The sequence below is a fragment of the Petromyzon marinus genome, chromosome 27 (assembly GCF_048934315.1).
Source record: "Petromyzon marinus isolate PM22_M1 ecotype Great Lakes invasive population chromosome 27, UKy_Petmar_22M1.pri1.0, whole genome shotgun sequence".
NCBI lineage: Eukaryota > Metazoa > Chordata > Hyperoartia > Petromyzontiformes > Petromyzontidae > Petromyzon > Petromyzon marinus.
Genome location: NC_133693.1, coordinates 3,686,058 through 3,712,319, shown reverse-complemented (window position 1 = coordinate 3,712,319; position 26,262 = coordinate 3,686,058). Strand labels below are relative to the sequence as shown.

The window sequence follows — 26,262 nt, the reverse complement described above, 5'->3', positions numbered from 1 at the left end:
ATACTTTAAATGGCCAAGTAACAGTAATCCGTCCCCCCCGACTGCCGTGGAGACGGAGCAAAACGAATCCGTCTGTGCAGAAGAGACGGAGGGGAGGTAACGCTGGGGAGCGGCGTGGGTCAGGTCTTCAGCCAGCAGTGGACAGACCATAGCCGATGATGAATGAGGATGTGAAACCGAAGAATTGGATATGACCACATGGCGATTCAATTTCACGTTTTAGAATCGATTCCGATACGTCGATTTCTATTTCGTACGCGTTTCGCTTGCGACGTCTCCGGGTCCTGCATCCTCGCCGTCGAGTTCCGCCGCCTCCTCGGCGGCCATCTCGTGCCTTCCATCCACCTCGATAAATGACCTCGTTGATAATTCATTACGGGCGAATCGAGTCTCTGCGTCCAATTGGAAATCGATCCAGACGGGAGCAATTTGAAGCGGGGTTGGGGAGTGTGCGTGGGGTGGTGGGTGGGGGGGTAGTGGGTGGGGGGTGGTGGTGGGGGGGGCGGGGGGGGTCTTGCGGCAGATGACGTCATTAGCCCGACCCCCCCCCCACCGGAGCTTATATAATCACGTGACACGCCGACCGCCTCCCTCTTTCGCTTGTGGCATCCTTAGGTGGGTTTCGTCTCGACGCGGCCCTCCATCGCTTTTGCCGGCTTCTCGCGTGGGGTAACACAAAGAAATCCGTTTAAGATCTCGCACTTTCTTTGGCCATCCGTCTGAGAAATTGTGTTACTTTGACGCGGGTGATGTTGTGGTGTCGCGCCGCGGTGTTAGTTCGCGATATTTTTCGACGCTTGGGTGGGTTATTTGTGTCGCGGTTTTGAGTGGTTCGGGTTTTGTGTGGCGAGGCCGGGATACACTTGGAAAGTCTTTATAGGCCTACACCGGTCGTGGTTGGCTACAGAGCGATATATAGTTCCTTTTTATTCGTTTGGTGTTCTCCCGCCTGCACCATCGTGCTGTAAAGGCGAGTGGTTTAAACTACTTTTGGATTTTTTTTTATATTTTCACGGTTTTTTATTTGGTTACAAAGCAAGGCCTGGCAAAGATGCCGGCGCGCTCAGCCGGTCAATGACGCAATCCCGCGTGTCGTTTGTCTAACTTTTAATCGATTATCTTTGTAAATTGCTGCTTTCAGGTCGGTATATAATTCAATCGTTTCGTATGCCCCCTTTATAATTTAACAAAAGCGGAGACCGTTGGGGGGGGGGGGCTGGTGGTGGTTGAGGGGTTGGGAGAAAGGAGCCGGGTGGGTGGAAGGCGCCTTCCACGCTGTGGCCGGGGCCTTACCGAGCAGGAGACGACGAGAAAAACGATGGTTGGGGGGGAGGGGAGCCTCCCCCGGTTTATCGTCGTGGGGGGAGGCCCCCCACTGTCTCGGGGGGACTCTTGGCAATGCTAGGAGGGGGCGGTGTGGGGGGTGTCGGGGCGGGGATGGAGGCTCCACGTAGCGGCGCCATTTTGTCGCGGTGTAACATGGCGGCCCGGCTCCTGTACACCCCCGCCCCCACTGCTCTCTCGCTCCTCTCGTCTGCTTTTACGGCTCCCTTTATTTGGTTTACTCTGCCTCCTTAGACTCTGCTGCGGCTACCAACCTCCCACCCCCCCCCCCCCCCGGCTGGCGTCTTTACTAATCTCTTGGTTGTTGGTTGTCACGTCTTTGGCTGCTTCGCACGACTCCCTCGTGATCCTGCTCTGCTTCGCCCCCCTCCTCTGCTCGTTACTAGTTCCCCCTTTGCCTCTTGAACGCTCTCTCGTGACTAATTTGCCAGACATCTTTACAGACCCCCCCACCCTGCCGGCTCCATATGGCTCACACGGCGTGATCTTGCCGCTCTCATCCGTATGGCTGCGTCCTCCCCCCCCCCCCCTAATTTAGCCAAGATTCCTTGCCAAGTCTAGGAGACAATATTGTAGAAAGTTATTTTTACAAGTTTTTGTAGTTTGTGGACGAGGAGGGGGCACGATTGCTTGCGTATATTATCGATTGAATACTTTGGCGAGTTGTTTTTCGATGATACCAGCACTAACTACGTTTGCGAATTACAAGCCCCTTATCGCTCATGGCGTCTCCTTTTCTGCCTCTTGCTCCCCCCTCATTGCTCCCTCGTTTTAATTTAGGTCTCCTGTCGAGGTACTGCTGGTTCTTAACGATCATTTAAGTCTTTTAACTCCCTCCTGGTTCTCCCCCGCAGCCACTCCTCGCGTTGGCTTTTTCCCTAGCTTCCCCCCATAGCGCACCACTACCCTAATTTCTTCACGATGCTACATTGGCCCTGCCTATGGCTTTCCTAGCCGCTGCTCTTGCTCCAGGGCTTAATCTCTCCTTTTTCCCAGCCTTTTAATCTTATTACCACAGTCTCCAGCTTTTTTTCTCAAAAACTTGTCTACCCGTAATTGCTAACGTGCGGAATATGGCTGACAATACAAAGCGTGCCTTTTTACGAGAGCCAGTGTTGAAACCATTGCATGTTTGTAGTTGCAGTGTTTGGAATGGTTGTGAAAAGGGTTTGGGTGCTTGTTGCTGGCGTTTCACTTCAGTCAGTGAAAATCTAACATTTAATCCAACTTGCTAATGGCTGCATGTTCTCTGACCCTTTTATAAGGACATTTTTGGCTGACGTGCTTTTTCCCTTTTGTCATCAACAGCGTTCACATTTGCTGACGGCCTAGGCAACCACCTCCATCCATCATGGGCAAGGAAAAGACTCACATTAACATCGTCGTCATTGGCCATGTCGACTCTGGGAAATCCACCAGTACCGGCCATCTCATCTACAAGTGTGGCGGCATTGACAAGCGTACCATTGAGAAGTTCGAGAAGGAGGCCGCTGAGGTACGTGACCTGTGCCCCCTGCTCAGTAGTTGTATGCACACACATGTACTCGACCAGTCTTAAAATATTTTGTAGGGGTGCTGTTGTGTAATGTTTAGCACACGACTTGCAATCCATGTTGCCGATTCGGTTATCTCCTGGCTTCAGTTTCAACTATGGCCATGTTTTTAACTACCACCTGTTTCAACTAATTGGTACACCACATCGGCAGGTCAATTGCGTGGTTGCATAAAGTGGGTCCTCCCCATCTGCTCCAAGATACCTGATTAGTGTGGAAGAGCTGGCCAAATAAGAGGTGCGCTTGAGATTCCTCTAGTAAGGCCTTCGTCAGTGGTGTGAGCATGCAGTTTGGAGGACTTGTGCAATTTGTATTAACATGTTAAGTGTACCTCAGCATTTTTTTATGACCTTTGTTTTATAGATGGGCAAGGGCTCCTTCAAGTACGCCTGGGTGCTGGACAAGCTGAAGGCCGAGCGTGAGCGTGGTATCACCATTGACATCTCTCTGTGGAAGTTCGAGACCCAGAAGTACTACGTCACCATCATCGACGCTCCTGGCCACAGGGACTTCATCAAGAACATGATCACCGGGACATCGCAGGTAGGATTGTGACACCAGTGCACAGCCACTCATTTGCCTGAATGTTCACACTTTTTAAACCTTTAATATTCGTTTATTGATGCCCAACGGCCTAACAATCGGCAATGTGCCAGATGTCATCAGGTCTCTGAAGTTAGAGGGCAAGCTTGAGCCTGTGCTACAATGGGTGACCATGCACAGCATTGAAGGCTGTGGTTGGGTGGTGTGAGCTGCATATGGCAGTGCAGCAAAATCCATTGTACCTGATATCCCTCTTGCCTTTAAACTGCACTGACCAGTGGTGTGTAATTGGACATGATGGTGAGGAGCCATCATCTAGTTGTGGATTGTCACACTGTTAAGCCATAAAATATTTTTGTGGAAGACTCGTAATCATATATGGGTATTGAAACAAAATAGGTCTTGAAATGTAACCAAGTGTTAATGTTTACATTTTATTGTGCCCTTAATTATTTCAGGCTGACTGCGCCGTCTTGATCGTTGCGGCCGGAGTAGGTGAGTTTGAGGCCGGTATCTCGAAGAACGGCCAGACCCGTGAGCACGCCCTGCTCGCCTACACCCTGGGTGTGAAGCAGCTCATCGTCGGCATCAACAAGATGGACTCCACCGAGCCCCCCTACAGCTCCGACCGTTACAACGAGATCGTCAAGGAAGTCGGCACCTACATCAAGAAGATCGGCTACAACCCGGCCGCCGTGGGCTTTGTGCCCATCTCCGGCTGGCATGGGGACAACATGCTGGAAGCCAGCACCAACGTAATTTAATTTCTTCTGTAAATTTTCTATTTGCTTTTTGTTTTGTACAAAGGATAACTGTCCCATTTTTTTATCGTGCCAGAAGTTTTCAAGAATGTACTCTTACTGTGGTTTTTGTACACCGAAAATAGATGCCGTGGTTCAAGGGATGGAAGGTCGAGCGCAAGGATGGCAATGCTTCCGGCACCACTCTCCTGGAGGCTCTGGATGCCATCCTGCCCCCGAGCCGCCCCACCGACAAGCCCCTCCGCCTGCCCCTCCAGGATGTCTACAAAATTGGCGGTATGTTAAGGACGTTATCTCATTGCGGAGGTTGTGCCTGGGGATAATTCAATTTACTGTATTTTGAAAATGCTTAGATTCTTAATTCCTTTTTTTCCTCCCCAGGTATTGGGACAGTGCCCGTGGGTCGTGTTGAGACTGGTGTCCTGAAGCCCGGCATGGTGGTGACCTTTGCTCCCGTGAACGTCACCACTGAGGTCAAGTCTGTGGAAATGCACCACGAGGCTCTCACAGAGGCCGTTCCCGGCGACAACGTTGGCTTCAACGTCAAGAACGTGTCCGTCAAGGATGTGCGTCGAGGCAACGTTGCTGGTGACAGCAAGAACGACCCGCCCATGGAGGCTGGCGTCTTCACCGCCCAGGTAAACCACTTGTCCGTCGTCAAAGCTGAGGGTAGATGAACAAATGCGTTTTCCCTGTTGCGAACTTAAGTGAGTCTCGCTGTCAACCTCTACATTGACCCACCGGCTTTTTTTTCGTCCATACACTTTACCTCCCAGCACATCTAATTTCTTAGGAATTACTTTGGCCATTCTTGACGGGCCTTGGGCTTGCCATTAATATGCCACAACTCTTGTATGTATATAGCACTGAGTAACCAAGGGAACATTGTTATGTCGTACAATTCTGAGGCATCTTTGCCGACTCGTTAAATGTATTGAACATGTGTGGAATGTGAACGATAATGAAAATCGTATTACTGTTTTTGTGCAGGTGATTGTGCTGAACCACCCTGGCCAGATCAATGCTGGCTACTCGCCTGTGGTTGACTGCCACACTGCCCACATTGCTTGCAAGTTCGCTGAACTGAAGGAGAAGATCGACCGTCGCTCGGGCAAGAAGCTTGAGGACAACCCCAAGTTCCTGAAGTCTGGGGATGCCGCCATGGTTGACATGGTTCCTGGCAAACCCATGTGCGTGGAGAGCTTCTCCGACTACCCACCCCTGGGTAAGTAGTCTTGAGAGATGACTAGAGTTAACCCAAGTAGTTTATGAACGTACATTTTAAAAACTTAATGGATTATGCGTAACATTTCAGTGGTTGCAGCTGTAATTTCGAGGGCACATTGAATGACGATTTTTTTTGTCTTCCAGGGCGCTTTGCCGTGCGTGACATGAGGCAGACGGTGGCTGTTGGTGTCATCAAGGCCGTCGAGAAGAAGGCTGCAACAACTGGGAAAGTCACAAAGTCCGCCCAGAAGGCCACCGGCAAAGCGAAATGAATCGCCTGTCAATCCACCCAAGATGTCACCAGAAGAGGACCATCGTCTTTCATTACCTTCAGCGGACCACCATCTTTGTGCTTAATGCAAGCGCTTTTAATTTCTTTGAGTAACCTGCACAGTTTATTAGTTGCTGAAAAGATGATGTTGATCAAAATGCAGTGGAAACATCACAGAAGGAAAAGATTGTCCAGCATTTGTGACGCACATTAAAGTAATAAACATTGCAGTTGAACGTGTCTTTTGTTGCTGTGTGGTGTTAAATGTTGCCAGGAAACTGGTCGTGTAGATGGAGTCAATAAAATGTGCTCCAGTGTGATATTGCCATGTGAGAGTTAAAAACTATAGTCCATCGAACAATGGAGTGCCGATCTTTTGCAGATGGTTATTAGGTCTGCCATTTTTTCAACCTTTTGTACAGGGGTTTCTTTCGGAAATTGTTACAGTAGCGCCGAGTTGGAAGTCTTTTGTTAATTGTATAGAGTACGGTTTAAGGGTTAAAACAATGGGTGGTTGTGTGTCAATTTAAGCAGACAAGCAGGTTGTACGGACCCTGTACTTTGAGGCCTGCATCGAATCAAGTTTTAGCGCTCTATGGCATGTACATAGACCTCATGGGAATGTAACCGAATTCGCGAGCACAAATCAGATTTGAAACACGGATCACAACGCTGTGGGTGATCACGATATATTTTTCTCCGATACCAAGGTTCTTTGCAAACCCACGGGTTTTTATCAGAGATGTGTCCGAGGCAATTCAGATTTACAGACAATTTCAACCGAGAGGATGGTTTCAAATTAAGCAATCATTGGAAAGATGTTCTAAATCAAACCAAACACTAATTTTCAATGGTACAGTATATTCAAGTAGTGGTATTCCAAACTTTCACAGCAGCTTATTTCCCTTCACACCAACATGTAAACTACCCCCCCACCGTGCCGGTCCAGTACATTTTATGCTAATCCCTTTGTCAAGGCGTTTTTTGTTTCCTCCCACAGCTTAAAGGACGCGACCTGGGCTTGCTGTCTTCACTCCGACGCTGTCCTCTGGACAGTCCAGTCCCTTCACCTGATGAAGGCCACGTGTTGTGGCTGAAACGTGATATTTTGTTATTTTATTTTTACCTACGTGACTTTACCGAATAGAACCAAAGTAAGGTTAATTTAATTTCTTGCATTTTGCAGTCCATATAGCCATAAGAGGCTTTTATGCGGTGGCAACCCCGAAGTGGTTGGGGTGCTTAATGCTATTCATAAACTCGCCACCGGGATGCGCTATCGGCATAGGAATCGCAATCCGCTCTGCCAGACCTGTCGAACGTGAAGAGACCATCTGCATTGGGCAAGGGATTCTATACATTACCATTCATCTAGTAATAGTGTCCACGGCACTCCATGGATCCTAATGCAAGATTTTACATCAGTTTCCAAGGCTGCATCAAACCAAGTTGTGCACAACTTATGCCAGTCCAAATCTTCAGGTCGGTTTGCTTCTGTCCAACGTTTCCCTAATTGTCATGAACTGCGTTTGTGCTAAGACTTCAACGGTGCCGAGTTGACGTCTTGGAACTAAATTTCGTCTAAATCTTAAATGACTGCTGTGGTTTTCACACCTGATTGCTTGTTGCAATCGAAAAGTGAGAATTTTATTGTTTTCTACGTGACTACCGAAAGAACCAAGAATGAGTTGGGGACCTCAAACATTACTGACATTGGTAAAAAAAATTCCCTTTGTTGGTTAGTCCATTCGGTGGAGTATTAACGAAGGACTTAAGTTAAACTCGACGTTCCTGTTCACCCCACCGCTCTAATAACCCATAAAGGTCGAGTGCGCATAACTTGTTAAATGTTCATCATTGATTTGCCAAGGGCATTTCGTGGTCCAATATGCCGTGGTCTTAAACCGACGAGGTGGGAGACCCGGACTTCCCCTTTTACTTTAGAAGTCGTCATTGTACAACACTTGGTACAATTGCGTGTAGAGCGTTTCCTCCATAGCTCAAGCATGTTGAGCTGCAGCAAAGTCCACAATCGACGTAGAATATCCTATTAAGCATTTTATAAACTATTGGTACGTTTGCCATTAACTGCCCCCCCCCACCCCTGAATTTTGTATTCCCTGCTTTAAACAAGACCCTATAGGCTTTTCCAGACGGCATTTACTTGCTTTATTAAACTGCTTAAATCAATTCACTGTATCCTTGTTAAGACTTGTCTGTTTCCCCCATCTTGATATTTTATCTGCCATCCACGCTTTGCTAACCTGTGTAGAGGCGCTAACTACTCACTGTTCGGTAACCTGCATTGCCACTAGGTATCAAAGGCGCAGTGCAGCGTTACCTCTGTGTGAATAACGGTTGGGGTCAGACGAGGTGAAGTGGATCGTAGCCACAGTTTGGTAAGAACCAATCAGACAGTTCCACGTGGTATGTTGTATGGTTAGACCTGGGCACAAACGGGTATAAGAAGGGTGACCGCGCAGAGCGCAGGGAGTTCCTTCCCCACACGAAGCCCGAGCTGAAGATGGCCAGGACCCTGGACCTGGCCTACCAGCCCTTCTCTGGGCTAAGGCTCGGCGTAACCAGTGGTCAAGACCCACCGGGCCAGCGGTTGGTCAGGTAGCCTCCCCTAGGTCCCAGCCGGAGGACTCTAGGATAGCGGTGGACGTAAGTCCCCGCCAAGACAGGAGGCTGTACCTCCTTAGGTTAGCAAGAGACCTGTGTGTCGGTCCCGCTTAGTTCGGAAGCTGTACCTTAGGGTATCGGGTGAGGGGACCGCATACCCCTCTGTGTGTTAAGGACTGTGTAAGAGGAGAAAGACAATAAACAGTGTGCCTCATAAGTTTATTCGTATTATACACACTACACCTGCATATATATTGCTCAATAGTTACTATTAGGTAACTTCATGTGCCGATTTACAAAACTGTTAATCAAAAAATCTTAAACTTTTTAGCGTAAAGTGCAATCTCCCACTTTCATTATACACACTGGCATTTATTAATGTGCTATGAAGAAGGAATATTGCCTGATACGTCACCTGTTACTTTGAATTTAAGGCAATGTTATTGACAACGGAGTTTATTTTGTTTACTATTTCCCGTCTTTTTGGAACGTAATCTACATCCACACTTTGCCCACCCTTGTTTAGATGCTGCCTTGGCTTTCACTGCTAGATATCAGCCACATCATCTGCAGATCTAATGGCGACCGTCTTTCCCTGCAATTGAAATGCCCCCTCTGTACGGTGTTCCAGTGCTCGTGATACCCTTAGAATACAAATTGAACGGTGCCCGTGAGGTCACACAACCCGGCCTGATGTTTAGTTTTGAATTCTCACGACCCAGTGAACGTGGAACGTTTGGTCAACATTGGTTCAACGTTTCCAACCACATGCCAAGATTGCCATGTTTACTTGGTTTCAGTACAAGTTCCTCGGCCCCAAGGTCTTTCTCATTTTACCGTCATGCTATCAATCGAATGTTTTCTCAAAATTAAAATGATAACTTGCACATTTAATACACCATTCGCAGATCACTCTCAAGGCAACATGGCTTAATTTCATACTCTTTGGTTCTATTGGGTAAAGTCACGTAGGTAAAAATAAAATATCAAAAAATCACGCTTGTTATTTTATTTTCACCTACGTGACTTTACTCAATAGAACCAAAGAGTATGGATCCTAGCAGTCACGAAAGCTTTAAATCTAGAATGGCTTAATTTGTTTCTGTTTTCATTCCGAATGATTCCCTCCTGATGAAACTTGGAATGGCAAAATAAAAAGTTGGTTGCAGCGCTGCAATTACAGTCCTTGTTCACCGTTGCCTGGGGGAAGAGCCTCCACTGTCCTAGCTTAACAGAAAGTAAATACCAAACATTTTTGGCTGTTAACTTTTGGAAGCGGGCACATTTTTCTGTTGCTCGTTATTGCGTGGAATGCGGTGCAGCGACATCGCGGAAACCTAGAGGCCACTGAGCCCTTAAGTAATTTCTCCTGTACAGCATCCACGCCGCAGCCTGTGATCCATGGGTTTAAGATGCGTCGTCGTTACCCTATCCCATAGTACAAGTGTAGTATAAATAGAGTCAAGGGATTTTGCAGGTGATATGTTGAATAATAAAATAATAAAATTAGTATTAACACGTAGCTCTTTGCAGTTATGGCAAGAACGATTTTTTTTGGGTTAAACCATGATTGTCGTGAAACCTTCCAGCATCCGACATTGCAAAACTTACCGTTAAGTTTAAAAGATAATTGACACATTATATGCTTGTATAGACAATACATTTTAGTTGTAGATGTTGGGTGGTGGAGGGTTTCGCGACATAGACTGGCAATATCATGACGTGGCCGAACCCAAAAGTCGTGTGTCTCAGATGAACTAAATTAATTGGTGATACTGCGTTGGCAGAGTGCACGAACAGCAGATTTGAATCTAGATTTAACACACACTGCTTTAGAACAAATTTCTGTGTTTAATTTGTTGTCCTTCCCTCGTACCTCCGATGGCCACGATTGGCTGCGTAAGGTGTAGAAGAAGTTCAACATACACGACAAACCCTAAACGCATTTGAGTTTGGGAGACCAAAGCTAACATCACATGGGGGGCCTGGTTAGTTGGCATCTAACATCACATGGGGGACCTGGTTAGTTGGCATCGAACATCACATGGGGGCCTGGTTAGTTGGCATCTAACATCACATGGGGGACCTGGTTAGTTGGCATCTAACATCACATGGGGAGCCTGGTTAGTTGGCATCTAACATCACATGGGGGCCTGGTTAGTTGACATCTAACATCACATGGGGGCCTGCTTAGTTGGCATCTAACATCACATGGGGGACCTGGTTAGTTGGCATCTAACATCACATGGGGAGCCTGGTTAGTTGGCATCTAACATCACATGGGGGCCTGGTTAGTTGACATCTAACATCACATGGGGGCCTGCTTAGTTGGCATCTAACATCACATGGGGGACCTGGTTAGTTGGCATCTAACATCACATGGGGAGCCTGGTTAGTTGACATCTAACATCACATGGGGGCCTGGTTAGTTGGCATCTAACATCACATGGGGGCCTGGTTAATTGGCATCTAACATCACATGGGGAGCCTGGTTAGTTGGCATCTAACATCACATGGGGAGCCTGGTTAGTTGGCATCTAACATCACATGGGGGCCTGGTTAGTTGGCATCTAACATCACATGGGGGCCTGGTTAGTTGGCATCTAACATCACATCGGGAGCCTGGTTAGTTGGCATCTAACATCACATAGGGAGCCTGGTTAGTTGGTATCTAACATCACATGGGGGTCCTGGTTAGATGGCACCTAACATCATATGGGGGCCTGGTTAGTTGGTATCTAACATCACATGGGAAGCCTGGTTAGTTGGCATCTAACATCACATGGGGGTCCTGGTTAGATGGCATCTAACATCACATGGGGGCCTGGTTAGTTGGTATCTAACGTCACATGGGGGCCTGGTTAGTTGGCATCTAACATCACATGGGGGCCTGGTTAGTTGGTATCTAACATCACATGGGGGGCCTGGTTAGTTGGCATCTAAAATCACATGGGGGCCTGGTTAGTTGGCATCTAACATCACATGGGGGGCCTGGTTATTTGGTATCTAACATCACATGGGATGCCTGGTTAGTTGGTATCTAACATCACATGGGGAGCCTGGTTAGTTGGCATCTAACATCACATGGGGGCCTGGTTAGTTGGCATCTAACATCACATGGGGGCCTGGTTAGTTGGCATCTAACATCACATGGGAAGCCTGGTTAGTTGGCATTTAACATCACATGGGGGCCTGGTTAGTTGGCATCTAACATCACATGGGGGGGCTGGTTAGTTGGCATCTAACATCACATGGGGGCCTGGTTAGTTGGCATCTAACATCACATGGGGCCTGGTTAGTTGGCATCTAACATCACATGGGAAGCCTGGTTAGTTGGCATTTAACATCACATGGGGGCCTGGTTAGTTGGCATCTAACATCACATGGGGGGGCTGGTTAGTTGGTATCTAACATCACATGGGGAGCCTGGTTAGTTGGTATCTAACATCACATGGGGAGCCTGGTTAGATGGTATCTAACATCACATGGGGAGCCTGGTTAGTTGGCATTTAACATCACATGGGGGTCCTGGTTAGTTGGCATCTAACATCACATGGGGGGGGGGGGGCTGGTTAATTGTCATATAATGATGACGAGATATTGAAAGGCAATTATTAAACGTGGCCGTGCCGGCAGGAGGCACTGTGGCTTGGTTCTACCCAGCTCGCTCGTGCTGCGGTCACGTGATCCGGGAATGGGGGCTGGGGAAGAGAGGAATGGGGGGGGAAGAGAGGAATGGGGGGGGGGAAGAGGCGGCGTTCATGACAACGCGGTTGCTAGGCGGCGCGGTGACGTTACGCCGACGCGCGGGGGCCGCCGGGAGTGCTGGTTGCGGCCATCTTGGATCGGGTTGGGGGGGGTTGCGAGAAGCGAGAGACGCGGGTTGGGGAGGAGCGGCAGAGGCGAGAGAGAGAGAGGAGCGCGTTGGAGAACGCAGGGAGACAAAGGCGGACGGGAGGGGGTTGTGGGGAGGGGGGGGTGTAGAGAGAGAGAGCGCACGACGAACGACGTCTGTGGCGGGGGTGCCGGTGGCGCTCAGGACGCCGCACTGCTGCTTCATCAGAAGGGTGAGAAGGACGCTCGCGTTCTCGCTCGGACAATGCCCGTTACGCTCGCTGTCGTTAATGCTTCGAGGGGGAGCCGGTAGAAATTGCTACGTTGCTGGTAGGAAGACCCTCATTGCGCCGCAGAGCAAACAGCAACAACAAAGCAGGCACCGCGGTTGATTATTGGCCCGTGGCGAAGTCTGTGACCCTTGCTGGGGATGAACGCGGCGGCACAAAGGCGACTGACGGTGGCCGTGCCCTGTGACACTGTGACAGGTCCCAGTGCTGTGCCCTCCCCGCGACCGGCGCAAGATGCCAGTTCGCTATTTACAGGCTTGCGTACGGTGGCCAGTATGTGCAAGGAGCTCAATGCCCGATGTCAGGACGAGAGTGATTCAGGTGAGAGAGAGGAGAGAGAGTTCGTGTAGCTTTGCTATTCCTCCTCCGTTGAAGGAGCGCAGCGTGCAGTGCTTTTACTCTGTGGGCCATAGCTTGGGTCGCATGGCCACAGTCGCACTGCTGTGGCTTGTCTTTAATGTGTACGTATGTCTGGGAGCCTACGTACCTTCATGAGCATGTGTATATGGCTTTACTGTATGGTGTATATGGCTTTACTGTATGGTGTATATAGTAAGGGTTATGTGGTCACAATCAGACGGCTGTGGCTCGTCGTTAATGTATCTATATGTACGGATCTGTGCATTATGCGTCCCTCTGGGTTTACTTTGTGGTCCATAGTTTGGGGTGCACGGCCACAATCGCACTGCTGCGGTTTGTGTTTAGTTGTGCCACACATCAAGCTGCGCCGCAAGTCAGCTTGCACAGGTTTGAGCCGCAGCGGGTTTGTATTCGTTAGACATTAAGCGTAAAGGAACCCGGAGAGGATGTGTGTTGTTGTGGGCCACCGTTTTTGCAATGTTTGTGATAACGGCTGCGGTGTGGCATGAATGGTTTTTGGTTGCAGTCAAAAATGTTGATTTTCGACTTCGCCACGAGCCCGCAGGAAAGTGAAAGCCGCTTTAGTGAAACCGATTTATGAACGGGAGAAAAGCCGGTTTATGTAAGGGCTGGGTTTACGTTAAGTAAGGAAAGTTAACCAGTTTGTTGTTGCGATCGATTTCGCTAAACGTTTATTAACCGTCGTCTCCATTTACGCCAAGGAAGCCAAGTCGAGTTAGTGCACCCGATGTATTTAAAATCCCTTTTATAATAACGGTCTTATCTAATGACATAAAGTAAACTGCTTGATTACAGTATCCGGTTTAACTATTCACGTTTTTATTGCATTAAAACGTAAACCATGTTGCTATTCTTTGGTCGTTTTTTCAAAGCTGTTGTGTTTTATGCTTTTTCGGAAAGGGCGGATGTAATTTCCATTGATTCTAGTTTGTGCAATTTACATGCGTGAAAGGTACATCTGTAAGGTTTTGACTTTAATATTTGTTCTTGTTATATACATTATTGTACTTATGTGATGTGATACATTGTATTGTTTGCTCAGCTTTGTTGATTTCATTCATGGTTGTCCGTTTTGCACCGATTTATTTTCGTCCGATACCTTGCAATCCCAGTGGTCAGTTGGCGTAAACCTGCAAAAGTTGATGCGATTGTTTCGCATAGTTTATAATTAGTCGGTGTAATTTGAGAGCTATACTTAACGTGTTTTATGCAACAGAACACGGGTCTCTAAATGCACTTTCGCGTCAATAGGCATATGTGCAAAGCATGTATACTAAAGGTTTGATTACCGATCGCGGCTAATAGCATTAGCGAATGATATCTAAACTTGACCTGGGCCTCCCCGAGGTTCTACGTGTATATGTGTTCAACTGCTTCTTTCGTTACCGTACGTAGCGAACCGTGGCTAATCGGAGGTGCGAGGGGAAGCACAGCCAGGTTGATTAAGCCATAATAGAGTTGTTTTGGGTGTTTGATAGCGTACACCTATATGTGTCATTAAACCCGACACCAAGGTTGATGAATCCCTCCTGTACTATTCGGCCAGAACCGGTGTTGCGATCACAAACGCTGGGGAGACAAAGATACTGGCCACACCCCCACCACCATCATAAGTTATCACGAATTGCACTTGCCCCAACAGTTTGTGTTTAGATTATTTGGCTGCTTTACATTTCCACATGATGAACTACGTCGCTGAGCTGTCATTTGTGGCCTAGTTGCTTCTGAAAACGAACTAACAGGTCAGTGGGCTTTACCTGGTAAAATAAAAAAAAGTTTTAATATACAGTATTTATTGTGATTTACTTACCTTTCCTATACTTTGCACTCCTATCGGTTTTTTGTATTGTTTGTTGTTGTAACTTTCTGACCCGCCCCTACAGGACATCTGTGAAGAAGAGCTGAAATGACTCATCGGGTTTCTCCAGGATAAACAAAGATTCTGTATGTGTATGTCCCTGGTCATACCTGTCCACCCATTGCCTTGATCGTGCAATGCTTGTCTGCTACAGCTTTGTCCAGATACTATATAGGCTGGGCACAATTCAGCTGTTGGCGAATGTTTCTTGTCCAATATTTGAGGGAAATGTAAGTGACCATCACCGACATTGGGGAATATCTCTGAGGCGATGTGCTTTGGCTTTCTCGTCACAACGTGGACCTATCCCATTGTGCTGTGTGACAGGGGCAGTGCGTAATTGAGTAAGAGGCAGGCTGGCAGCAGTCACATACATGCATAATCCCACAAACACCATTCTGTGTCAAAGAAATATAATCGTTTCTACGGCTGGGTGAATAGCAGCTGAAAAGTCTTTGACCACAAAGGCTAGTCAGGAAATAGCTTCAGTTGATGTGCAGTGAATTGCTCCAGTGGTTCACTATGTGGTCGACGCTCTGGTCGGTGTTTCCGCAATTGCACCATCTTCTTCCCCTTTCGAAGACAGTAGGTGTATCCGCTATGAGACAGGCGGCTTCGATTTAATGTGCACCATTGCTTTCGAGGTAGATTCAATCCCGGTGGTTCTTCCGTGGGATCGGCGATCAGGTGCTTGTTTGGGATGTTCGTGTGCACCTAAATCCGTTGACATTTCACTAAAAGGGCAAACTATAATGAACATAATGCGTAGCAGTTGGTGGGCGCGTGAGATCACCGTTTAATCAGGTTTCAAACAATGAGTGGTGCGAGCCCGACATATGGACAACGATTAGAGGGCGGTTCGGACATTTGGCACGGGAGGAGACGAGAGAGCCGCAACCTCCCCACCTCGCAACGATGGGGGAGGTCGAGAGGGAAAGCGGTGCCTCGGAAAACACGTCTGCGTTGCCGTGCTGGAGCGGAATGATTTCCCATTGAAGCAGGGAGTACAGAAGCCGTCACTTTCTAAAAATGAAACTGGAGACCGGGAGGGGGGGCGAGATGGGGGGTGCTGTGCGGCGGGTTGTTGGGATGCTTTGTGCGCCTCGGTATGGCTGCAGGGAGCGTGATGACACAATGTGACACTCGCTTATTAGCGGTCGCAGCAGTGCAGCGCAGCAGCCTTAGCAAGTGTGAGTTTCTCGTCTCCGGAACGCCTCGTACTGCATTCAGGGTGTTCACTTGGCCCCAGGGTGACGCATTTCCATGAGTCTGCGACAAAACTCGCCCACAGCTCATCAGACCAAAGTCATTTTGTCGGTAAATTCCCGGACATGGCTGTCGAACTCTGGAAACTTGATAGCATTATTAGCTGTTGAACTACTAGCATATTTTCTGAATAGTTACACTTTTGAAAATCTGTATTTTAAAGCAAACATTTGCCAAATGTTTATAAATCTATTCACATGGAGCTCAACTTAGGGGTGAGCCTTACTTTTCCAGAATGTCTTATAATCAGGATAATACCAAAGCCTTTCTGGGTTCATTCCATTTGTGGGGTCTCAAAATGGTGCTTTTAACGCTGCCTCAGGGCCAACAAAAATCAATCGGCATCTGACACAGGGAAGAGACTCCGGTATTGCCGTACCCTGCTCTGGACTTTTTGTATAGTGTGTTAACCATTAAGCAAGTGAGACATTTTACAACTTAAAGCCTTGCACCATCTGTACCGACAGTGCCAAGGCTTTTGACTTTATGCTTACATTGGTTCTCCTCCAATTCCTGTTAAACACATACTATGTAAGGCACTTCGCAGTTCCTTACCATAGAGCTGTGTACAATGCAAGGTGGCTTTTTTATTTGACTTAATGAAGATTAATGATGGCCTGTATATAGACCACCAGCAAGTATATAACAAAAAATGTGGTTTAGGTTAATCGGGCCAATTCTTAATCTTCTGCAAAAATAATCACCCCATATAAATCATTAGCATGTCCAATATAAATCATTGTCATATAACGTGGCTTGTTATAGAATTTTGTTTCTCTTTCTTTTGAGTGGTGAGCAGTGGTGCAGTGATTAGCACACTGCTCCGTTAACCTGACCACCCGAGGTTGATTCCTGCCCATGGCTAACATTCGTGGCGGATGATGTCTGAACGAATTCTGGGTCTCCTTTCACCAAGTCGGTGTCACCAGCACAGTGGAGAATGGTAAAACAAGCTGGGTTGTTTTTTTTTGTACATTTCCATCTGGAACACAACACCACAGCTTAGTCGTCTTCATTATCAGCCATGGTCGATCCACTGGATGAAGGCCTCCCCAAGCCGCCACCATGTCTCATGATCCAGTGATGTAACAATCCACTGAGAATCTGTACACGAGCAGATTTCATTGTTTTATCTTTTCGGTGGACCTACGCCCCTCCTAAACTAGTTCCATTCCTTGGCTGCCATTCCGTCCTTTTATTCTCGACTGTCGATCATCGTGTGTGTACATAACAGTGTAGTAGTTATTTCCTAAACATGTGCAAGCATGCTGATTCTCAGCATGGAGAGGGTGGTAATGTCTGGTGGTGCAATGATAACCAGTGTGACGTAAACACCGGTGCAGCTTCTCGGCCAGCGGATGAGATGCAAAACAAATTCTCACTTGACGCTTCTCGGAAAACATTTGAGTGAGAGTGTTGGACCCACACTGCTGTATTTCGCAGCTCTGTAACAACCGTGCATGATAAAGGGCTTCAGCTATGCAGCTCTGGAGATTCAGGGTATTGCCTAACAGTGCAGGGAGCATACATTGTAAAAAAAACCCTACATTTATAGCATTCCCACATGCTAGTTCTCAGCATGATAAGACGCTTGGGAAAGTAAGACAAACTTCGAGGTCATTTGAAAATAAGGTACTAAGGAGAGCCTTCTTTCAGAAAATGATTATGAATGTGCAGCTTTAAACGGGGAGAGATGTCTTCTGGAAGACTATCCTGAACTTCTGGTGGTGTTTTCAGTCCTCTGCTTGGGAATGTATTTCTATGGATAACCGCATTCCGGAAGATGATTCTAAACAACCGAGATTATGAGGTCTTCTGGAAGACAGTGTATGCTTCGGATTATTTGACCCACCCCCCGACATTTTTCTATAATATTGTGGGAGGGGGAAAAAAACTTTTTTTTTTAATCTGGGGAATTCTGTCATGGGATAAACTTTGCAACGTGAATCACTCACAAATTGTCCACAAGTGCTTAACTCGGCGGTCTTGCTTATGTAATCATTTTTTTCTCGAGGCCATCCAAAGAGGGTTGGAGCAGGGCGCTTGCGAACTCGCCTCGCGGAGCACGCCCGGGCCCCGACGCGGGGCTTCTGTTGTAATTATTAAAGACGGAAGGGCGCAGCCCTCTCTCGCGTGCACGCCGCGTGAAGGAATGTCGGTGCGGTGAGTTGGTCCCCCCGGGAGGCTGATTCTGGGATTTGTGCGTTACCCCCGGCATGTCCCGGACAGGCCACGGCTCGGCCACTCGGCGTTGGAAGCATTATCCCCAGGGTGCGAGGCTGCAGCTGGAAATCCAAGTTTTTGCCTTGACTATTTTATAAACTATGTTCACTTTTTACAAATTATTATTACGGCGATGTCAGAGTGTTTTGTCCAATAAATGCATTTCCCAGAAAATGTTGCATTGCCAGAAAATTCATTGTTAGTCTTGTCATTTTATGATTTAGTAAACCACTTAGAAAAACGAGCTTATAGAATATTTCTGTAAAGTCACGCGTAAACTTCAAGTCTTGTTATGCGCCGCACAGAAAGACTAGAACACAATAGGCCCTTTCATGTTCGAATGTAGTTTTTTTATTAAATGCATAAATACTTTAGGGATTATTGTTTACCTTTGGCTTACTTATGCAGACTGCTACTGACATTTTTTTAATATGATTTCATATTGGGGCCAAGAAATAATGTTTAGTGAATTTTCAAAACCCGTTCACTGACATGAGGATTTTCCACTGTACGCCAAATAATACCATGGGCATCTTGGATAGGTGTGTATGCTCATGTAGCCCATAATAGTTTTTTTGGGATAGTTTGCGTAATTATATATGTATCGTTAAACCCGCCACCACCCGACACAGCCAATTAGTAAGGTTTGTCACAAATCTGGCTGTCCGCTATGATGATGCTAGCTGTAATTACTGGCGAAACGTCGTACTCAGATTGTAAATGTTGTGGATTTGCTTTCCAACACCGGTGTGCTGTACTAGTAATGAATTGGCATGTTCTATTTACATGACAAACATTACTAATTGTCCGTGTCGGGTGGTGGCTGGTTTAACGACACATTTATATTTACGCGATCTAACCCAAAAAGCTATATGCATGATATTACTCTTTGGTTCTATTCGGTAAAGTCACGTAGGCAAAACAAAAAAAATCACGACGTTTCGGCCACAACACAAGCGGCCTTCATCAGGTGAAGGGACCAGACTGTCTCGAGGATAGCGTGTTAAACTCACGTAGCCCACTCACCTTTTCTTATACGTTCCCTAACCTTGGATGGCCTCGCAGACATTGCTTTACTGTAAGAATGCTTTAGGAAAGCGAGATTTGTCATCCACATCATAATCATGAGCTGCGCTTCAACTAAGATTTGATTGCGCGGTCTATCACACCCCCCTTAGTATGTTCCCTCCCTTTTCTTCCATTCCGTCGGCCATCAATCCCTTGTAGTTACAATGAGTTCTGCCCAAGGCCACTTTGCCACAGCAGTCCCTACGTCTCCTGATTCGTGTTTTTCTTCGCTGATTCATATGGGCCTCTTTCTGGCTCTCAGGGTAATTCAAAGCATGCGCCTCTCCATTTTCCTTTGTGTACGTTTTTAGATTTTGTTTAATTTTCTTTGCCAGTGACCGTGTTTTTGGTAAACTTTGTCACAGCGGGTAGTATTCACCGATTGAAAACCTTGTTCAGGCGCATGAATATATCTTGATTTTCATGATCGAATTAAGTTTAACACGGACACTTTGTATCGTGTGAAAAGCTTATCCTGTAACGTATTCCCCTTGTTAATCATGATAAAAGGGCATTAACTACAATAGTGTTACCGTTCTGTGTGCACAAGCTTTTGATTGCTAATGCAACATTTAGTCTTGTCAGTGGTTTTGTGAGTAGATCAGTTCCTGTGGTGACTGTGCACTATTGTGCACCCACAAGATTATTCATGTCACGTTTTAGTGTCGCCACTGTGACCACATTAAGGTACAGTGCATTTAATGTGCGTGTGTGCGTGCACGTGTTGTAGGAAGTGGTATTGTCGTGGTGGTTAGCGCACTGCCCTATGTATGTACGTTGTTGAACCTTTTTCTCGAGTTCGATTCCCACTTGCAGCGAACGTAATAAATATCTGCACATGTCATAGGCCTCTCTAAAGTCGACTCCGTCATAAATGAGTACCTGTTGAAGTGTGTAAACATCAGCATGGGGGGGGGAGGGGGGGAGACGAAGGCAACCAGGCGTGGTGTTGGACCAACCCGCCCGCGTTGTGTGCCGACCGACCTTCATAGGTGCTCGCAGAAAGCACTTGTCCCCACAGTTCGTAAAAGGCTATACGGGCGACCTTTGTCTTTGTGCAGTATTTAAAGGGGCATTTAAGTGGAACATGCATTGTTTCGACCGGAAACACCGTTGTAGGTTAGTAAAACCAAAAAGCAGGAGACAGCCTTTGCATTGACAGAAATGTAACCCGCGCGATCAATGTGGGATATTTAATCCTCGCGTCTCTGGATAGGGCTTTTATTTCAGAAGTTGATTTAAAAAAATCCATAACCTAAACAGTCACGTGGAGAGACATTGCAGCATGCGAGTCCTGGTGTGGCGCAGGGTGCTCTTAACGTGAAGTTAATATTATAATTCGTTGGAGCCGCCGTGGTGTTTTGTATCTGTCTAGCCGCATTGTTTCCAAGCTGTAGACGCTGTCGCCTTCAGCGATTTTTTTTGGGTGGTCGCATTGTTGTTGTGTTTACTGCTGCACGTAATGCTTTTGCCTCATGGAAGCCATTATATTCCTCAATTCAACTTGGTTTTGTAGTAACCAATGTGCTGCTGCTTTGGTGTGCTCATATCCTGATGTGCTTCTTGCGGTTTTTCAAAAATTCCGTTTGTAGTTACCTGATATTGCACCCAGAATATTTTAACGGCCGTGTGGCAGAAATATATTGGCCCCAGCAAGGACCATTCATCCCTTCTGTTATTCAATGAATTGTCATGATTTAGTTTCATTATTCGATGCTTATTTGTGACTACGGTGCATATAATAATATCAATCTCGAGAATCCATTATTATAAATAAAAAATGAATATGAATGGAAAATCGTAGAGTCCTGTACGCATTATTCAATTCATGTTTTGTTAGTGAAAGAATTGATTCTAATTCATGCATCAGCCTATGTCGACATCACTTTTACATCACCGCCCTTACACACGAGATTACTGTCAGTCGTGGGGATGGTTACAGCAATGTGCTATGAACCCAATGACCTGAGTTCATTTCCTGCCCATGGATAACTTATGTGGCGAGTGATATCTGAAACGGTCCAGGCCCCACCCCCCTTCACATACCCATGCTGACTGCCATGGTGAAGTATGGCTAAATAACACGGTGTGGGGAGACCTTCATCCAGCAGTGGATCGACGAAGGGATGGACATTATTATTGAGCTCTAGACTCGAGGTTGCTAACTTTTTTTTAACCCTCATTAGCTATTTGAGTTCCACAAACTACTGATTGGCAGTCAAGGGAGGGAAAAGTGCCCAGGAGGACAACAGTCGTGCAGATTGAGCAATGACGTTGGCTCGTGCGCAGGTTCTGGGTGTACTCTTGGATCGCTGGACAATGTGCGATGGTAGGGACTTGGGGGGCCTTTCATCCAGAGATGGATTGATGATCCTGGTTGATGATGATGATGATGAACCGCAAAACACATTGAGCGTTCTGCTGGACTGTCGCCATCCTGTAATTAACTCAACACAACTGCTACCACGTGGATGCACAAAATAATCCTGGCGGACCACGTACGTTTTTACAGCGTCACTGCATATTTGTATTGAGAATATAGGCTCTAGACGTTTCGCATTTTTTGAAAATGCAGCAACAATGGAATATCTCATAATCGCATGCAATGTGCAACGTCGCATATCCGACCTTCACATGTATGCCCTGACCAATCAACCACCCGCACCCAGTGCAGCATTCGTTGTATGTATGTTGAAAATCTTCGTACCGTACGTAGCCAACTGTGCCAATCACAGTGGTGCAACTCATTTTCTATAGATGTCCACATCCCTGACCTTTGCACTTACCTGCCGATATCTCACTCCCTCCAACGAGTCAGGTATGCGACGTTGTACTGTAACAAAACTATGGAGGGCTTTTTTTTACCAATCGCCTTGCATTGCAGCGTGGTATGTTCATGGTGCCGTAGTTCTAAGAAAAATAGCCACTGGTCGTAACAAATGTAGAGGGGCCATCCTGCTTCGTTTCACGTTGTGTACACGATGAACTGTAGTCGCATTGTTTCGTGGGCGTTAAACGGTTTTGATGTGGTTATGGAACATTAGCCCATGGCCAGTGCAGTTTTAATTCTACTCCAGTTATTTAATGGATGGCCAACAGCACGATAATAAAAATCTAAAGGTGCAGCCCTGAAATTTCATGTCCACGCCATTGCCGGCGTAAGGTCCTCCTCTAGTGGAAGCTCTGGCGGTATTTTGGTCTGCTCTTCCAGGATGGCCAGACGTCTTGGAAGACGTGGTAGTACCCACGCTTTTACACCACCACACACGATAATTGATACTGCTGGATATAGAGTTGGAGGGATTTCAGAAACTTGCCCCATTGTTTCAACTGCCGTGCCCGGAGGTTGAATTGAACCCGCAATTTATTGACTGCAGGTCCAGAATGCTAAGCATTAGAACAACAGCAGTCAGTATTCCTTACTGTAATAAACTCAATTTATGGACCACTCGAGGCGCTACCATTCGCCGCAATGTTGAATAAATAATCTATTCTCAAATGGAATCATGCCGCTGAATCGTGACAATTCATCGAATCACCAGTAAAAACATACTCCGTCTGTATTGTAATACTTTTTATTGTGCTCACACTGACTAATCTGTATCATGTATGAAGTATTGTAGATCTAGTCCATTCATAGTTGGGGTATATTGTTTTTGCTGCAACTATTACGATACCACATTCTTGAGTGATGGTGTTCAAAGCACATTACTTTTCCTGCCACATTTGACCAAATAGTATTCAATACTAATGCAGTTCCTGGTCGATTTAGACACTACTGCTTCCCCAGTATTTCTCGTACACACAGCCAGTATAAGCATAGTTATCTTATGGAAACAGGTGTTTCATTCTTTGTCATGTTCAGCGATTTCATCGACCAGAACATCTTCTCGGCACAGCGGAGCGTAATGGGGAGGGTTGAGTGGTTTGGCTGAGCTGGACAGATTGGTTGAGCGACTATGAGTCCAGGCTTATCTTCTTATGACAACCAGCTGTAGCGATATGCATTTGTGTAACACTTAAAAGTAAAATTTGTTATCGCGATAGTATTCCAGTTATTTCATGTCCTGGTGTATTGCCGCATGTGTGATTTTTATAATGAATGAAAAAAAACCGGCGACACTACGTACATATAAAATCCTTCTGTAAAAGTAACATGTGTTATATTGCGCTCTTTATTCCAAATAAAGCCGCTGAGAAACATGAAGCAACTGCCTCTTTCACGAGGGTAGCATGGGTCACATCAAGAACAATTGAACACGATATCTTTTCTAAACATTAAAACAAATGTGCAGGGTAACAGATCTGTATTCTGCTCGCTACCAACTGCTGGATACAGTGAGGGAAAAAAGTATTTGATCCCCTGCTGATTTTGTACGTTTGCCCACTGACAAAGACATGATCAGTCTATAATTTTAATGGTAGGTTTATTTGAACAGTGAGAGACAGAATAACAACCAAAAAAATCCAGAAAAACGCATGTCAAAATTTTTATAAATTGATTTGCATTTTAATGAGGGAAATACGTATTTGACCCCTCTGCAAAACATGACTTAGTACTTGGTGGCAAAACCCTTGTTGGCAATCACAGAGGTCAGACGTTTCTTGTAGTTGGCCACCAGGTTAGCACACCTCAGGAGGAATTTTGTCCCACTCCTCTTTGCAGATCTTCTCCAAGTCATTAAGGTTTCGAGGCTGACGTTTGGCAACTCGAACCTTCAGCTCCCTCCACATATTTTCTATTGGATTAAGGTCTGGAGACTGGCTAGGCCACTCCAGGACCTTAATGTGCTTCTTCTTGAGCCACTCCTTTGTTGCCTTGGCCGTGTGTTTTGGGTGATTGTCATGCTGGAATACCCATCCACGACCCATTTTCAATGCCCTGGCTGAGAGAAGGAGGTTCTCACCCAAGACTTGTCGGTACATGGCCCCGTCCATCGTTGCTTTGATGCGGTGAAGTTGTCCTGTCCCCTTAGCAGACAAACACCCCAAAGCATAAGGTTTTCACCTCCATGTTTGACGGTGGGGATGGTGTTCTTCGGGTGATAGGCAGCATTCCTCCTCCTCCAAACATGGCGAGTTGAGTTGATGCCAAAGTGCTCCATTTTGGTCTCATCTGACCACAACACTTTCACCCAGTTGTCCTCTGAATCATTCAGATGTTCATTGGCAAACTTCAGACGGGAATGTATATGTGCTTTCTTGAGCAGGGGGACCTTGCGGGCGATGCATGATTTCAGTCCTTCACGGCGTAGTGTGTTACCAATTGTTTTCTTGGTGACTATGGTCCCAGCTGCCTTGAGATCATTGACAAGATCCTCCCGTGTAGTTCTGGGCTGATTCCTCACCGTTCTCATGATCATTGCAACTCCACGAGGATCTTGCATGGAGCCCCAGGCCGAGGGAGATTGACAGTTCTTTTGTGTTTCTTCCATTTGCAAATAATGGCACCAACTGTTGTCACCTCATCAAGCTGCTTGGCAATGGTCTTGTAGCCCATTCTAGCCTTGTGTAGGTCTACAATCGTGTCTCTGACATCCTTGGATAACTCTTTGGTCTTGGCCCTGGTGGAGAGTTTGGAATCTGATTGATTGATTGCTTCTGTGAACAGGTGTCTTTTATACAGGTAACGAGCTGAGATTAGGAGCACACTCTTTAAGAGTGCTCCTAATCTCAGCTCGTTACCTGTATAAAATACCCTTGGGAGCCAGAAATCTTTCTGATTGAGAGGGGGTCAAATACTTATTTCCCTCATTAAAATGCAAATCATTTTATAACATTTTTGACATGCGTTTTTCTGGATTTTGTTGTTGTTAGTCTGTCTCTCACTGTTCAAATAAACCTACCATTAAAATTATAGACTGATCATTTCTTTGTCAGTGGGCAAACGTACAAAATCAGCAGGGGATCAAATACTTTTTTCCCCCACTGTATGTAAATATCCCTCGATTTCCTGGTCTGGAGGCTGGCTGCGGCACGGCCTGGACAAGGACATGACGAGCGATGCACGTGGCTCCCTGTCTGTCACTGCCACCGGCCGCCGAGATTAACGGGCGGATTGGATGTACGATCACAGAGGAGATGAGCGGCCACAGCCATAAAGCGCAAGCACGGATGATTTGGCGATGTGGGGATAATAATGCCAGCGTAATCCAGCAAAGTACACGTCTGTGTGAGCATTGGGTTCAGGAGAACATTTTAGTATCATCGATGTGGAAGCGGCCTGCTCTCACCAGGCGTAATGTGCTGTGGAAGTTAAGCCTCATTGTATGGGATGTGGTCATATTAATAGAGCTGCTTACGAACATACGAGTTATTCACTTGGTGTGTACTACACATGGTGTACCGTATTGAGCTGTGTGCTACAACAACATAAAGTCATTGACAAATTGGGCCCGACGCTCAGTTCTTTATTTTCCAGAGTCATTCGCTGCTGACACCACATTTTCATTCAGCAAATCAAACTTTTACGTTCAGCATTTAATTGGCATTCAACAAAAATACACAGAAACCTTAGGTCTTCGAGGCTGTACCCCTACCCACAACTGACAATAATGCGGTCCGCAGCCACATCAGGCCTACGATTTAGGAACGGCCGGGAGGATATTTTTTTGTATCCTGTGGCTGCGAGCATCTTGAGCCATAATCGATTACTGGGAGGGGAACACATTTGACCAGGCAGGCAAAGTTGTGTTTCTAATTCATATACTGTACGCTCAGTCACTTTTATCACTGCATGTACCGCATGCAGCGACAGAGTTGTCCGGGGGGTGTGTGTGTGTAACGTGTGGTGGTGACCCGATTCCCGCTCACGGCCAACACCAGCGACGATCATCTGAACCGGTCCTGGGCCTCCCCTAGGTCGACTCCGCCTCAAATGAGTACCTGGTGCGGTGTGTAAACATCGCCACTCGGGAGACAAAGGCGGCCGGGGCGTGGTGCTGGCCTCCCAACCCCCCTCGTGTGTCCTCCCGGCCTTCATAGGTGTTCGCTAGGCGCACTTGCTCCTACAGTCCGT

At 46.7% G+C, this 26,262-nt stretch overlaps 2 protein-coding genes across 9 annotated transcripts in view; both read left to right on the top strand.

Moving 5' to 3' along the window:
* Nucleotides 1-588: 588 nt before the first annotated feature.
* LOC116946621 (elongation factor 1-alpha, somatic form) lies at nucleotides 589-5,939 on the top strand. Of its 2 annotated transcripts, none has more exons than XM_032961705.2 (8): nucleotides 589-615; nucleotides 2,653-2,839; nucleotides 3,261-3,440; nucleotides 3,899-4,195; nucleotides 4,327-4,477; nucleotides 4,583-4,839; nucleotides 5,192-5,426; nucleotides 5,573-5,939. In XM_032961705.2, the coding sequence occupies exons 2-8, from the start codon at nucleotides 2,696-2,698 to the stop codon at nucleotides 5,698-5,700; spliced, it is 1,392 nt and encodes a 463-aa protein (XP_032817596.1). In that variant the 5' UTR covers nucleotides 589-615; nucleotides 2,653-2,695; the 3' UTR covers nucleotides 5,701-5,939. The 2 variants fall into 2 exon arrangements, with proteins under 2 accessions (XP_032817596.1, XP_032817595.1); XM_032961704.2 differs by having other exon boundaries at nucleotides 597-669.
* A 6,225-nt stretch (nucleotides 5,940-12,164) lies between these two features.
* Nucleotides 12,165-26,262, top strand: part of LOC116946622 (focal adhesion kinase 1-like) — a 69,097-nt gene continuing 54,999 nt past the window's right edge. For 4 of the 7 annotated variants that reach the window (XM_076070024.1, XM_076070022.1, XM_076070023.1 and 1 more), the window contains exon 1: nucleotides 12,166-12,391. The gene's annotated coding sequence lies outside the window, so the exon portion shown is untranslated. Of the gene's footprint in view, nucleotides 12,392-26,262 lie in introns of all 7 variants that reach the window. The other 3 variants (XM_076070019.1, XM_032961714.2, XM_032961707.2) reach the window with 1 other exon arrangement.

What these genes read in the sequence shown, in the direction of transcription:
- LOC116946621 (XM_032961705.2), top strand. Translation starts at nt 2,696, where the DNA reads ATGGGCAAGGAAAAGACTCACATTAACATCGTCGTCATTGGCCATGTC. An exon ending in TCGAGAAGGAGGCCGCTGAG is followed by an intron (nt 2,840 to 3,260) that starts GTACGTGACCTG and finishes TTTGTTTTATAG; the next exon opens with ATGGGCAAGGGCTCCTTCAA. An exon ending in TGCTGGAAGCCAGCACCAAC is followed by an intron (nt 4,196 to 4,326) that starts GTAATTTAATTT and finishes CACCGAAAATAG; the next exon opens with ATGCCGTGGTTCAAGGGATG.